Source organism: Lindgomyces ingoldianus (genome assembly GCF_010093535.1).
Source record: "Lindgomyces ingoldianus strain ATCC 200398 unplaced genomic scaffold BDR25scaffold_31, whole genome shotgun sequence".
NCBI classification, from domain to species: domain Eukaryota; kingdom Fungi; phylum Ascomycota; class Dothideomycetes; order Pleosporales; family Lindgomycetaceae; genus Lindgomyces; species Lindgomyces ingoldianus.
The window spans coordinates 449,532-462,066 of NW_022985192.1; the positions used below are offsets into that span (position 1 = coordinate 449,532).

Below are 12,535 nucleotides of genomic sequence, written 5' to 3' on the forward strand. Positions count from 1 at the left end.
GCGTGCCGAAGCCATCACATATCAATATCCGTTGCTTTTGGCAAGCTTGCTCTCTGGTTTGGGCCTGGAGGTTTGAGCGGTCTGCCAGTCATCGGTCGTTGGCGGGTGACACTAAACGCTTGCGAAGTCATATACTTTATTCGTATGGCTGTCCAAGGCCAGACATGTGTAGCAGAAATCTAATGACGACTTTCTCTTCGAATGGGATAAGATACTGTTGGTTCTGATCCTTCGCTTCCCTCAAGCATCGTCCGCGTGCACGACGATGGAGCCTAGTATGAGCGACCTCGCCATATCTTGCTAGGACACGGTAACTTCTACGCACGCCAGGAGGAGGAAGCTGTTCTTTTGCCAACACCTGACTGGCTCGGTCCATGTTGGCTGGCTTACTGTGGTAATGGTATATAGGTACACAGCTGAACTGCGATGAACGCCAAAGTGCGTTCCCAAATCTTCTCTTCTTAATCTTCAGTTCATCTTCACTATGCCGTGGGGCCCACAGCTCATTCCCGCTTTTCAGACAAACCCCTATTGCATGACTGAGGGATATAATCTCACTTCATCCGCCGCAAATTCCTCCCCCAAATCCCTTTAATACGAATCCGACATCCACTCTATATTCTTAACCCCTGGCCCTACACCTCACAAATGATATCAAAATCTGGGAACTGTGGATCAGGACCAATATTCTGACTCTGCACCGCAGTATTAAAATCTTGAACCTTCGCGCTACTCTGCGCAGACTGGCATTCCTCTATCCCAAATATTAGCATATGCACCTTCTCACCCACCCAGACAAAAAAGCAACATACGTTTCTGCTTATCACAATCATTCACTGTCACACTTCCCTTATTCCCCTTCTGATTCGCTCCCTGACTACACCCAGTAAACTGATTATCGCAACTCCTCTGACTTGCACTCTTAAAATCCGTAAACGTGTCTCCATCAACTGAAAACGGCCGTTTGCTGTCTCCGGAATTGGTGATAGGGGATGCGGACACCCCGCCTAGGTTTCCGGAAAAAGTTTGCAGGTCGCTGACTTGTCGCAGGAAGAGAGTGTGGTGCGGCATGAGGTGGATCAGGTCTTCGGAGACAAGCATGGGGGAGGGGGAGCCGTAGGAAAAGGTTGGGAGGGCTAGGAGGAGGACTGAGAGAAGGGAGGGGGGAAGATAGGTTTTCATTTTATTCATAGATGCGTACGGCTTCGAAGACAGGTGTTACGTTGATCGAATAATCTCGCACAATTGTCCAGTCCCAAAACTAAGAGAAAAAAAATAGCCAGAGAAAAAGGTCATGAACTCTCGACCCGCAGGAAGGCGTGCCCCAGCATACATATCCGCCCTACGACAATCCCCACCCAACGCCGCATAACCAGCCTTGCACCTTCTCACGCGAGAACCGTTTGGGGGTGCGTCGCATTTCCCAACCGGGCATGTGTGTGTTGGCGCTGCGACGATTCTGAAACCTGAGACATGCCCCTGGAATGTGCATCCCAATTGTGCGAGACATCCGATGGGCTGAGCCACAGCTAGCCTGAGCCTCAGTCAGAAGCCTGCCCACGTGAAGTCGTCACTGGAAGAGTGTGAGAACGGAGACAAACGTGATCAGTTCAGTTCAAAGTTTGAGGTTGATGGTGAGATTGGATTGGATTAGATTCAGTTGACGGTATTCAAATTAAAACTTTTACATCGCCAAAGTACTGTGCATCTGTCTCTTATCAAATTTACCCACCAAAAAGGGAGTGAGAACAAGAAGAACTAAAAGAAAGTCCTGATATTCTCATATAAGACCTCCGTCGAACGAGTTCGTAATAATGACGAGACTCGTTCTAATTACAGATAACTACCTATTACTTTCGCATCCCCGCTTTCTATTGTAAAGCCCAACTGGCGCTTTCAATATAGAGAGGAAAGAATCGAGACCCATGTCGTGATAGCGCATGGCCGTCGAAGTTGTAGAGGATAAGGAAAACTATGTAAATATGCACCTACGCTTGCAATGCAGTGTAATCACCCGAAAACAAAAAATATCACACTCGACTAGACTGCCCACTCTTTACATATGAAGTGTTCCCTCATATGCAGGGAGGACAGCCATCGAGTTGGACCGGACAACCCCCAAAATAACCTCCATCAATTCAAAGCAATCGGCAGAAATGGTCGTTGATATCATGAACATGCCCCCCATTGGCGGCCAACTTATATACGTTCCCAAAAGATCCGTTTAGAAGTTTGCTGCCGCGTTGGGCCGTCCACCGGGGTTGTGGTATTGTTCGAGGTTGGATTGGAAAGGAGTGTTGTTGGGTGCGGGTTTGTCGCCAAGCGCTGAGCCAGTGCCGGCCATCAGGTCATCGTCGTCTTCGGAGACGCGCTTCTTGCGGCCCCAGATGCGCCAGCATACGATGGCAATACCACCCAGCAGAATAGCACCTCCAACGCCTCCAACAACACCACCAATGATCTTCTTGTTGCTGTCGGTGAGACCACTGCTGCTGCCGCCGCCGTTGCCGTTCTGGGGGTCCGGCTTTTGGGTGATGACAGCCTGCCCGGTGGAGAAGACACTGGTTCGGGATCCAGTTTCGGTTATTTCGATGGACTGGCCGTTGCTGACGGTAGTGAAAACGGTTGTGTACTGTTGAACCGAGGTTCCGAGAAGAGCAGAAGTAATGACCTCGGCCGATGTTCTCGTCTTGGGCGGGTTAGAGGATGGAGCAGGTGTGCTGGAGGGAGCCTTCGTGGACGGAGCAGCGCTCGACGGGGCCGCGGAAGACGGCGCTTGCGAAGAGGGCTGCTGCGAAGAGGGCTGCTGGGTGGGAGTCTGCGTGGGAGTTGATGGAGGGTTTGATGACGGGGCCTGGGTGGACTTTGGTGCATCTGAAGTTGATGGGTTTGAATTTCCGGTTCCGCTGGCTGCCTGCCGCTTGCCGCCATGCACGAAGTTGGCGACGCCGTCGACGTCGAAGCCCGCAATATCGACCGCGGATGTGAAGGCGACGAGCGCGAATATCGTGAACAAGAGCCACGACTTCCGCATTGTGTTCAGCATGCTTGGTGGATGTAGAAACGAGCGTGAGGGCGGGCGGGGGATGTGGAGGAATTTGTTGAGTGACTCTTGGGTGTGGGCGGAGCAAGGTTGTTTCACGGAAAGTGTGTTCGATTAAAGGGGCATAGCAGTGAATGGGCGAATTGCGCTGGTGTGTCAAGGAAGGTGTTTGCCGAATGAATAAAGCGAAAGGAAGAGATGGAATCACAAAGGAAAGAGAAAGAGAGACGAATGGTTGCGTTGCACGCGTGATACGAGAGGATGACTGAGCAGTGAGTAGGTGTTGGCTCGGGCAAGGTGTGTTTCCCCCTAAGCGCCCTGCGGACGACAGCTTGGCAAAGTCACGAGACGGCTGAAAATAGCGCTAGGGCCTCCGAACCTTGACAGACTCTCGGAGGCGTCCGCTATATACCGTGAGAGTCTCGGCTTTGACGGGTGTTTCACTGCGAAAATCCTGCTCTCAGCAGGGGCCCAATATCTGTAGATTCCCTGAAGATTTTCACACAGAATCTTACGATCCGTAATCTCGATTCATTTCCCGTCTTGCGGCTTACAACCGCTGATTCGTCTCATTCCCCTGTCCTATGTGCGCCGCGATTGGCGTCTGCCCCTGGTATACGAAGGCCATCGCAGACTTCTCATTTGATCGGCGATCAGACCCTTTGCAGCTATCTGCTTCCCGGCACCGCCAAGCAAGCACCTGCGTCATCAGACTGCACGCTTTTCTCTCCTGCCAACAGCTGCCCTATTTCGACTCGCATAACCCTCCCACTCTTCCCCACAACACACGCAATCCTACACTGACTGGCGTTGGAAGACAGCATGCCTGTCTTCGATGTGCTGCCCCAGGGTCCGACTTTGACTGCTCACGAAGCCCTGTCTGGCGTCTTCGGCTCCATTTCGCTAGCTTCGTGGATCTTTCTTTTGGTATGTGTGTCTAGCTATCTATCACACGAGCATATTTACCTCGCATTCTAAAATGTTCCCAAGACTCACTTTCCATGTAGGTCCCCCAACTGGTAGAAAACTATAAGCAGGGCTCCGCAGAGGGCATATCGCTAGCCTTCCTCGCTGTCTGGTTCATTGGCGACATCACAAACCTCGCCGGCGCTCTTTGGGCTGGTCTCGTGCCCACCGTGATTGCGCTCGCCATATACTTTTGTTTCGCCGATTTGATCCTTATAAGCCAATGCCTATATTACAATATCATCAATGACCGTAAATCGAGGAGGAAGTCCACGCGGAGCACCCTCACGCAGGATAGCGCCGAACAGCCGCTACTGAGCCGGCGTGATAGCAGCATCGGGTTGCCGGGTAGCCACAGGAGAAGGAGCTCTGCGGCGAGCAGAAGGAGACGAGAGAGTGTAAACAGGAATGACTCGCTCGCTCGTATTGTGGAAGAAGAATCGGGACACAAAGAGTGGATTAAGAATACCGTGAGCATAATAGGGGTATGCATAATTGGAACGGCAGGATGGGCAATTGCGTGGAAGACAGGCGTATGGGTACCCACCCCCGATGACAATGACGCCGGCACGGACTTGGCGCCCGGTGCGCAGGTATTAGGATACGCCAGCGCGGTATGCTATCTTGGCGCTCGAATTCCCCAAATCATCAAGAACCAGAGGGAGAGGTCTTGCGAAGGACTATCCCTACTATTCTTCATGCTGTCGTTACTAGGAAATGCTACATACGGGGCAGGGGTATGTCTGATACAACAACACTCTGAATCTCCAAATCCCACCCACACTAACATAAACAGATTCTGTTCCACTCAGTGGAAAAAGAATATTTCCTCACTAACCTACCCTGGCTGATCGGCTCCCTGGGGACCATGGCCGAGGATGCCACTATTTTCATCCAATTCCGGATTTTCGGAGACGGAGCGGCACAGACCGCCGCCGTGGTCTAAGCCTACCCTCAAAGCTCTCCCGAGCTCTCGTTCGACTCACTTCATCCATGACTCGATAACGTACACACATAACCATGCCATGAAAAATAAAAGGACAAACAAGGAAAGGGCTTCTCCGGAGGACCACCCAGTCGGATAATACTCGGGGGTTATTTCCTTCATTGTATTTGTCTTTGATACCCTAACAGGCACGCTTTGCTTTCATCAAGACTTTAATTAGTTGCCCTGCGATTTACCTTTCCTCCATGGTAATACCATTTTTGCATATACTACTAAGATGATAATTTGCATATATTCAATGCATAGAAGGGCGTGGTAAGTTCTGTTGCAGCTGTCCTAATCTCCAGAAATAAAATTCTTGATAATTGACTATACATGATGCAACAGTCGGCGAAGGCGGGTACTGTATGCAAGGTGAGCTACATTGTGTTAATATAATAGTAGAAAATTTGTCAGAAGCAAGATTATTAGCAGAATCCTAAGTGAATTGCTTGTCAAGGAAGAGAGTTGGAGGTGATTACGTGGAGCGGTTGGAGGACTGCTCTGGAATCGAATTCCGTGAATGAAGCCTTGTGAATCATCTACCGTGAATAAATTACTAAAAATGAGCTTCCGTAAAGGGGTGCTGTGGACAGACTGCTATGAATAAGCAGTTGTAAAGTAGGTGGTGAAATGTGGACAGTATACGGTGAAAGCGAATGATGAAAGGCCAAAGCAAACAATGAAAAGTGAAAGTAAATAGTAAAAGTAAAGGGTGAGCGGTAAAGATGAACAATGCATGTAGAGAGCACATGCAAGCTGTCCTGAACAGCGCGCAGCAAATCTAGGTGGAAATACTCTGCATGTTGAATGGGCTCTTTCAGCTAGCTGCTTAGGGTATGAGCACTTAAGTAGCAAGAGTAAGAGTAGTGTACGGTGTGCACAGCGTACGAAGTAGGTAGGGTGGGGGCAACATGTTTCTGGTTATTGCTCTGTCTTTTTCCTCCGTACGGAGGAAAAGGGGAATATCTAGATGTTCGCGCACGGAGGTTCGCGCACGAGCATCATGTGAAATAGTTACGTGATCCTTCTCGTGCGCAATAACTAGTATCCAGACTGTAACGCTGCTGCTGCGTACAGACACTGTATGATCCTCCATTGAGTACAAGCCTTAGTTCCTAATCATCCAAAGGCGATAGCAAAGAACATCACACACTCATCTTGTCCCACACCTCGAAAACTCAACCACAATCATAACCGTCGTCATCATTTTGCTATATACAAGAATCCATCAGTCATGGCATGGCAAGGCAAGTAAGCTCCAGCTCCATGCTCAAAAGAAGCGTTCCAGCGAAGGCAAGGCAGGCAGTCTATCCCCAACATCATTCATTCGCAAACAAAGGACGTTGTACCACCCCGGAAAGGACAGTTATAAATAGGAAAACCATGAAACCTTATATTCCAATTTCTAACCTGAATCCCCGCTTGTAAAGACAGATAATGCGAGGCGCAATGCCATAGTCGCTCGCTCGTAGGCTACAATTTCGCTAGCAGAGGTGGGAGTCATTCAGCGGATTCGTATTTCTTTTCGTGGATGGCGATGGCACTAATATCAGGTTAGTTTCCAAGGAGCGGGAGAAAAAAAATATCATAACGTACCGTCCACTAGGATCCGTCTGCTTACTCCAAGTCGGAGTCCACCTCATCACAGTACTCGCGCAATAGCTTGGGAAATGCTCGTCGAACATACACCTATACCAATACGCCTCCTTGGAATCCGGGATATCCTCGCCCCACTCTGGCTTCGGATTCTTCATCATTTCATCCGTAACATGGAGTTCCGCGTTGTCCTTGAGGGCGTCGATCCATCCGTAGCCTACGCCGTCGGAGAACTGCTCCTTCTGTCGCCATAGGATTTCGTCCGGGAGGTATGGCTTGTTGTCTGGCTCGTCCTTCGTGTCAAAGGCTTTGCGGAGAATATACTTCTCAATGCGGTCTTTTGTGATCATTTTCTCGGCCGGATCGACGTTCATGGCGACGTTAAGGAATGCCTTATCTAGGAAAGGTACACGGGCTTCGACTCCCCACGCCGAGGTTGACTTGTTGGCTCGGAGACAATCTGCCAGATGCAGGTTCTCGACTCGGCGGATGGTTTCTTGGTGGAATGCGGCCTTGTCTGGCGCAGCATGGAAATACAGATACCCACCGAAGATTTCGTCGCTTCCTTCACCTGAGAGAACCATCTTCACTCCCAGCGCTTTGATCTTTCGGCTCAGCAGGAACATGGGCGTTGAGGCGCGGATCGTAGTGACATCATATGATTCCAAGTGGTAGATAACGTCGGAAAGAGCATTGAGACCATCTTCAATAGTGAAAGTGAATGTGTGATGTTTCGTTCCCAAGAAGTCTGCCACCTTTCTAGCAGCCACCCCATCCGGTGAGTTAGGAAGACCAATTGAAAAAGAGTGCAATTGAGGGAGGATCTGGACTGTAGCCAATTCGTTAGAATCATCGATACCCACTAGATGGCCCTTGGCGTGTCCATCGAGCTCGATGCCGTTAGTGCCATTGGTTCCGTTGGTTCTACTAGCGCGTTCCTCTGCTAGCGCGTTCATCCGTAATGTCTCTCGCTGCGCGATTGAAGCCACCAAACTCGAGTCAAGACCGCCAGAAAGCAAGACACCATAAGGCACCTCAGCCATCAACCGTTTGCGGACCGAGTTCTCGAAAGTTGTCCTGAGAGCCATGTAGTCTACCGGTGTGTTAGGGACGTTGGTCGGCTCCATCAGCCACTTGGGGTCATAATATCGGGTCAGCTTGTCCGTTTTCGAGTCGTAGACGTGGCCGGGAGGGAATGAGATGATATTGTCGCAGACAGGGTGGAGGCACTTCAGCTCAGAAGCGAAGAAGACAGCGCCGGGGGTTGTGCTCGACCTTCCCATATAGAATGTAGTGATTCCAATAGGGTCCCGTGCCGCGATGACTCGGTCCTGGGTTTTATCGTGCAGGACCCAGGAGAACATGCCGTCCAGATGTCGGGGAGCGTCAATGTCATGTTCGAGATACTACAGAACATCAGCCCAAGCCTCTCCTCTCCGCTCTGTGACCAGATGCCTACCAGCGGGATGATGACTTCACAATCCGAGTGCGTCTTGAAGTTGTACGGCGTCTTGAGGCCCTTGCGGAGGATGCGGTGGTTGTAGATTTCGCCATTGACTGCCAGAGACACGGTCTCCTCGTCGTTGACCAGCGGCTGCGCGCCGGAATCTGTTCCATAATAAGTCCCCTTCTTTCAAAATCCCGCCGTGTAACTGCATACCGACGCCGACGATGCTCAGACGCTCGTGGACAAGGACTACACAGAATCAGTGCTCTATTCCAACGCCGGCCCACTCCAAAGCGCCTTACTAGTGTTGTTCGCGATCCAATTGCCACCTGTACTGGCTCAGTTATCTCGTCCCCCGGCGCATGGCGCAAAGGTTTGCTCACTCCAATCTGGGCCCCGATGTCGGACGCTGTTGCGGAGAGTCAGGACTTGTTCAGCGCAGTGTTCAAGAGGGACACTCACGCCTTGCCCATCTTCAGAGCCGTGGGCTTGAACTTGCGCACATCGGGGTGGCTTTGGGAGCATTAGTCACTGGTTAACTTGACAGCGAGGGGTGATTGAGGAGTGATTGAGGGGTAGAAAAATGGTAGGCGCATACCAGTGACAGGCGAAGATACCGCACATCTTGACCGTTGAGGGAGGGAATGGGATAATGGAGTGAGGAGCTCAGCGGCAGGATGGTCGGGGGCTTAAGTAGAGGTCCTGGCCAGCCTTTATTTTGGCTCAGAAATTGTTCGTTGCGCGCCGCTTGAGTCAACCGCGCTCGGCCAGCCCATGTTGCCCCACGTCAGGGTGCGTGCTCAAAGGCCGGCGTTAGCCAGCCCCTTGTGATCGTCACAATATTTCGTCTCTGCTGCGCAATAGGAACATTAATGCGGCCGACACAGTGGGATGAGAAGTGAACAACTGCTTGAGAGGGGGGCGTAGGGCTATGTGCGTCTTCCAATTACCTTCCACCGCTGAGCTCCCCCACACCTTAACAAACCAACTCCGCTATTTGGCCCGTCCCCCGTGACCACGGCCGCATGCACTGCAGCGCCAACCGCGTCTTGAATTGAACAAATCATATTAAGTGAACTGTTGATACAGGGTTGCGCCTTTGCTGTGAACATGCTAACGCCTCAGGCTCTCGTCACCTTCTCCAAATGCTTCTTACCAATTCGAGACGGTCATAGCCCAATGGGAAACAGCCAGCCCAGCTCCAGGAGAATAATCACGCACAAACACACACATACACACACAAAAGGAATTAAAGCCTCGCCCAAACCCCTCCGATTCTCATCCTTTCCTGCTCGAATGACTGGGAACTGGGCGATATCATCTGACACCCCACACTCTCTCCAAAATCCGGGGCCGCATCTGGCGCACGGCATACGGCTTGGCGGGCGCAGCATGGGATTCGAATGCGGGGGAGTCGATCAAAACAAAAAGTAGGCAATAAGGAAGCTGAGCAAGCAGAGGGCAGCCACGATCTGGACTGGCACGCCACCTGCAGGCGCCTGCTGGACCCCCATGCCAGTCGTCAGCTTCCCTGTGGGCTCCTGCCCTCCTCCCGTCTTCCGTTGGCGTAATCCCGTGCCTGACTGCTCCGACAGTTGCTGGCGGAGTTTTGCGATTGTGGCCTTCGCTTCTGCGAGTTGAGCATTGAGATCGGTGGACGACGTGGGGAGAGCGTTGGTTACCCCTGCGGCAGCTGCAGCAACGGTTGATTTCACACCTGAAGCGGCTGGGTTATGCGCGGATCCTTTGGCTTCCCCCAGGCTCTTGCTCTCAGCAGGACGAGATTCGGGACGTGAGACCGATCCGACGGGAACCTCGGAAGACGTGCGTTGTGGAGTAACGGCTTCTGGGGATGGGGATGGAAGCATCGAAGAACGGTCGTTAGCGTGGCTCACACCATTCGTCTTCGGCGGTGTGACGGTGACATCGTCAGCGGGTAGAAACGTGACTCTGATTTTCTTCTCCTGGATTGATGATTTGGCTGTTTGTTCAATGTGTGACCACTGTGTGCAGACATCAGTCTCGTCCCACAATTGCGGTGAAGGGAGCCATACAATGGATGCAACGTTGGTGAATTCCTTATCAGCGGTGACGGCAACGGACTGCACGAGGAACTTGTCGCGGCACTTCGCTTCTAGAGGTGGATCCTCTTTCATTGCTTGGAGGAGAACTAGCCTCACACGTCAGCTAGCTGCAGCAACCCCACGGACAGCGCGTATTGAGGCAATTCCATACTTTGCACCTCGACATCTTTGCCAGGTTCGATGCGGCCAGAATTTGGTCTCACGCAGTATCTGCATCACAACACATCAGCCAAGAGTGGGATTTCGCATGGAAATGGGGCTCGTACTGCTTGGGGGCAGTGGTTTTGACCTGTTGTGCGTCAGTTGACCCGCTCTGAGAGGGAGAAGCAGTTTCGTGGAGCGCTTCGAGCGCATTTCCAGGAGAATATCGCTCACCTTGAATGCCACGGGGTCAGAGTGTGGGTTCTTGAGTCGCAGCGTCTGCGATACCTCCTGTTGGAAGGGTCCTGCCGCAACTCAGTATATTTCTATTGCTCCCGGAGCTGCATGCGGGCACTCACGCTTGAATCCAAGCTCCGGGGGGTCGAGCTCGACAGACATGGCGTAGGTTCGAGGGCGTGGAGAAAGGTTGTGGCAGTTGGTAATCAGACGCTGTGAGCTGTGTGCGGCGTAGACAACAGCGCGGTGGGCGGCGAGGGGCGAGGGGCGGTGGGAGCGGAAGCAGTCTCGTCTATATCGAAGGGACCGAGGGCAGCGATGGATTCTTAGGTGCGAGCGTGGTGTAGTGAGTAGTAGGACTGCGGTGTCTTGAGGATGAGGCCCAGGCAAGATCTCTCGCTTGTTTAGTAGGACGACTGGGGTTGTGGCTGCGGACGTCACAGGTGTTGTTGGAGAGGAACCGGCCTCTGCACCACCCCAGTAGCCAGTGGGAGCTTGGAAACACCGGCCGTTCACTGCACCTGTTACTCTAGTGCGCGCGCAGCACGACTGCGTTGAGCTTTTCGAAATTTACGATTCAAAATTATTGCTGCAACGTGGACAACTTTAACCTCTTCACACGAACACACCGTCATCGCGCACGGGCATGAGCTATTCCCCTCGATTCTCCGACTTTCTCAACACCTAAGAACCCCACTACAGCCTACCAACTTATAGGCACCAGCCTCGTCATAAACTGCGCCTTTCCCCGCCGACAACTTCCAACCAACCCACGCCAAAATGCCTTCCGATCTAGAACAGCTCATCGACATGGGCTTCGAGCGCGAGCGCGCCGAGTTTGCAGTGCAACAGACCAGTAGTCGTGGGTATTATGTCGCTCTGATATCCTATCTAAGCTTTCTAACCTCAGCATAGTTCAAGATGCGATCGACTGGCTAGATAAGAACCAGGAGAAGTCCATTAAACAGATCAAAGAGGCGCAAGCCCAGGCGTCCGAGGAACCCCCGGCGCTGAAGCCCGGCGAGGAAGCAAAGAGCCTGGTATGTGATGACTGCGGGAAGCGGTTCCGGTCCGTGAACCAGGCCGAGTTCCACGCGAGCAAATCGTATGTACAACGGGTGCAAAATGAAAAACTTGAGAAAGCCAGCTTACTCGTTACAGTGGCCATGAGAACTTCTCAGAGTCCACCGAGGAGATCAAGCCCCTCACCGAGGAGGAAAAGGCGGCTAAGCTCGAGGAGATGAAGGCTCGGTTGGCCGAGAAGCGCGCTATGCAGGCAGAGCAAGATAGGATCGACCGCAAGAAGAACGAGCAGATCCGCATGAAGGCCACCAAGGAGTCACAAGACATCAAGGAGGAACTGCAGAAGAAGGAGCGGTTAAAGGAAGCACAGGCGAAAAAGAAGGAGAAACAGGACGAGATCGAGGCTCGAAAGCGCGTTCTGGCGAAGCTCGAAGCGGACAAGGCGGAGCGAAAGCGGAAGGCAGACCTGGAGAAGGCGGCAAGAGCTGGACAGGCGCCGCCTCCTCTTGTTGCTGAGTCCTCTGGTGCAACCTCTTCAGGGCCTACCACATCAAAGCCAGCATCTGCGTACACTGAGACGAGGCTGGCTCTGCAGACACCCACAGGTCGTGTCATGAAGACATTCCCAGTAGAGACAACCCTGTTCGAAGTCGCCCACGCTCTATCACAAGACGGCATTCAAGTCACCTCCTTCACGCAGAATTTTCCCAAGAAAGTCTTTGACAATACGGATTTTGGTATGACGCTCAAGGAAGCCGGAATGGTCCCCAGCGCTGCGTTGGTTGTGAAGTAGAGAGTGAAGTGGGACGTCAGGCGCTGTGGAATTACCCCCAGCAGTTAATCATTAAGGAACATATGCATGGCATGAGTGAAAGGTGGATCTTTTATCATAGTCCTACGACGAGCCGTAGGTGCTCCATGTTATGAAATTAGATAATCATGACAGTGATGGCAGCTGGTATTGCATGCTATACCATAGAACTCGAGCCTAAGACGATCCTCCCCCAAAT

The 12,535-nt window shown here is 52.1% G+C and overlaps 6 protein-coding genes across 6 annotated transcripts; 2 read left to right on the plus strand and 4 right to left on the minus strand.

Annotated features, from left to right (window-relative positions):
• Positions 1-635: 635 nt before the first annotated feature.
• On the minus strand, positions 636-1,182 carry BDR25DRAFT_317235 (uncharacterized protein; the record flags this gene model as incomplete). The annotated part of the gene is made up of 2 exons (XM_033691659.1): positions 636-754; positions 813-1,182. 2 exons carry the CDS (start codon positions 1,180-1,182, stop codon positions 636-638), a joined length of 489 nt encoding a protein of 162 aa, XP_033543848.1.
• A 1,042-nt stretch (positions 1,183-2,224) lies between these two features.
• On the minus strand, positions 2,225-3,578 carry BDR25DRAFT_359061 (uncharacterized protein; the record flags this gene model as incomplete). Its single annotated transcript, XM_033696038.1, has 4 exons — positions 2,225-3,111; positions 3,143-3,361; positions 3,394-3,521; positions 3,559-3,578. The coding sequence occupies 4 exons, from the start codon at positions 3,576-3,578 to the stop codon at positions 2,225-2,227; spliced, it is 1,254 nt and encodes a 417-aa protein (XP_033543849.1).
• Positions 3,568-5,409, plus strand: BDR25DRAFT_305820 (vacuolar membrane PQ loop repeat protein-like protein). The gene is made up of 3 exons (XM_033690492.1): positions 3,568-3,970; positions 4,051-4,746; positions 4,806-5,409. Exons 1-3 carry the CDS (start codon positions 3,866-3,868, stop codon positions 4,953-4,955), a joined length of 951 nt encoding a protein of 316 aa, XP_033543850.1. The 5' UTR covers positions 3,568-3,865; the 3' UTR covers positions 4,956-5,409.
• A 678-nt stretch (positions 5,410-6,087) lies between these two features.
• BDR25DRAFT_267782 (asparagine synthetase) lies at positions 6,088-8,746 on the minus strand. Its single transcript, XM_033687071.1, has 8 exons — positions 8,639-8,746; positions 8,503-8,553; positions 8,424-8,449; positions 8,343-8,369; positions 8,254-8,289; positions 8,053-8,201; positions 6,594-7,999; positions 6,088-6,540 (listed from the first exon to the last, which is right to left on the minus strand). Exons 1-8 carry the CDS (start codon positions 8,662-8,664, stop codon positions 6,498-6,500), a joined length of 1,764 nt encoding a protein of 587 aa, XP_033543851.1. The 5' UTR covers positions 8,665-8,746; the 3' UTR covers positions 6,088-6,497.
• A 343-nt stretch (positions 8,747-9,089) lies between these two features.
• On the minus strand, positions 9,090-10,902 carry BDR25DRAFT_305823 (MSP domain-containing protein). Its single transcript, XM_033690493.1, has 6 exons — positions 10,625-10,902; positions 10,500-10,570; positions 10,391-10,413; positions 10,276-10,334; positions 10,095-10,210; positions 9,090-10,043 (listed from the first exon to the last, which is right to left on the minus strand). Exons 1-6 carry the CDS (start codon positions 10,662-10,664, stop codon positions 9,459-9,461), a joined length of 894 nt encoding a protein of 297 aa, XP_033543852.1. The 5' UTR covers positions 10,665-10,902; the 3' UTR covers positions 9,090-9,458.
• Positions 10,903-11,282: 380 nt separating this feature from the next.
• On the plus strand, positions 11,283-12,514 carry BDR25DRAFT_292752 (uncharacterized protein; the record flags this gene model as incomplete). Its single annotated transcript, XM_033688679.1, has 3 exons — positions 11,283-11,364; positions 11,418-11,607; positions 11,664-12,514. 3 exons carry the CDS (start codon positions 11,283-11,285, stop codon positions 12,316-12,318), a joined length of 927 nt encoding a protein of 308 aa, XP_033543853.1. The 3' UTR covers positions 12,319-12,514.
• Positions 12,515-12,535: the final 21 nt, after the last annotated feature.

Excerpts from the sequence above, each read along its gene's own strand:
- BDR25DRAFT_305820 (XM_033690492.1), top strand. The coding sequence starts at position 3,866 with ATGCCTGTCTTCGATGTGCTGCCCCAGGGTCCGACTTTGACTGCTCAC. Across the intron at positions 3,971-4,050 it reads CTTCGTGGATCTTTCTTTTG|GTCCCCCAACTGGTAGAAAA; the intron begins GTATGTGTGTCT and ends CTTTCCATGTAG. Across the intron at positions 4,747-4,805 it reads ATGCTACATACGGGGCAGGG|ATTCTGTTCCACTCAGTGGA; the intron begins GTATGTCTGATA and ends TAACATAAACAG.
- BDR25DRAFT_267782 (XM_033687071.1), bottom strand. The coding sequence starts at position 8,664 with ATGTGCGGTATCTTCGCCTGTCACTG. Across the intron at positions 8,554-8,638 it reads GGTATCTTCGCCTGTCACTG|CCACCCCGATGTGCGCAAGT; the intron begins GTATGCGCCTAC and ends ATGCTCCCAAAG. Across the intron at positions 8,370-8,423 it reads ACATCGGGGCCCAGATTGGA|GTGGCAATTGGATCGCGAAC; the intron begins GTGAGCAAACCT and ends GAGCCAGTACAG.
- BDR25DRAFT_305823 (XM_033690493.1), bottom strand. The coding sequence starts at position 10,664 with ATGTCTGTCGAGCTCGACCCCCCGGAGCTTGGATTCAAGC. Across the intron at positions 10,335-10,390 it reads AAAACCACTGCCCCCAAGCA|ATACTGCGTGAGACCAAATT; the intron begins GTACGAGCCCCA and ends GTTGTGATGCAG. Across the intron at positions 10,044-10,094 it reads TCACCAACGTTGCATCCATT|TGGTCACACATTGAACAAAC; the intron begins GTATGGCTCCCT and ends GTCTGCACACAG.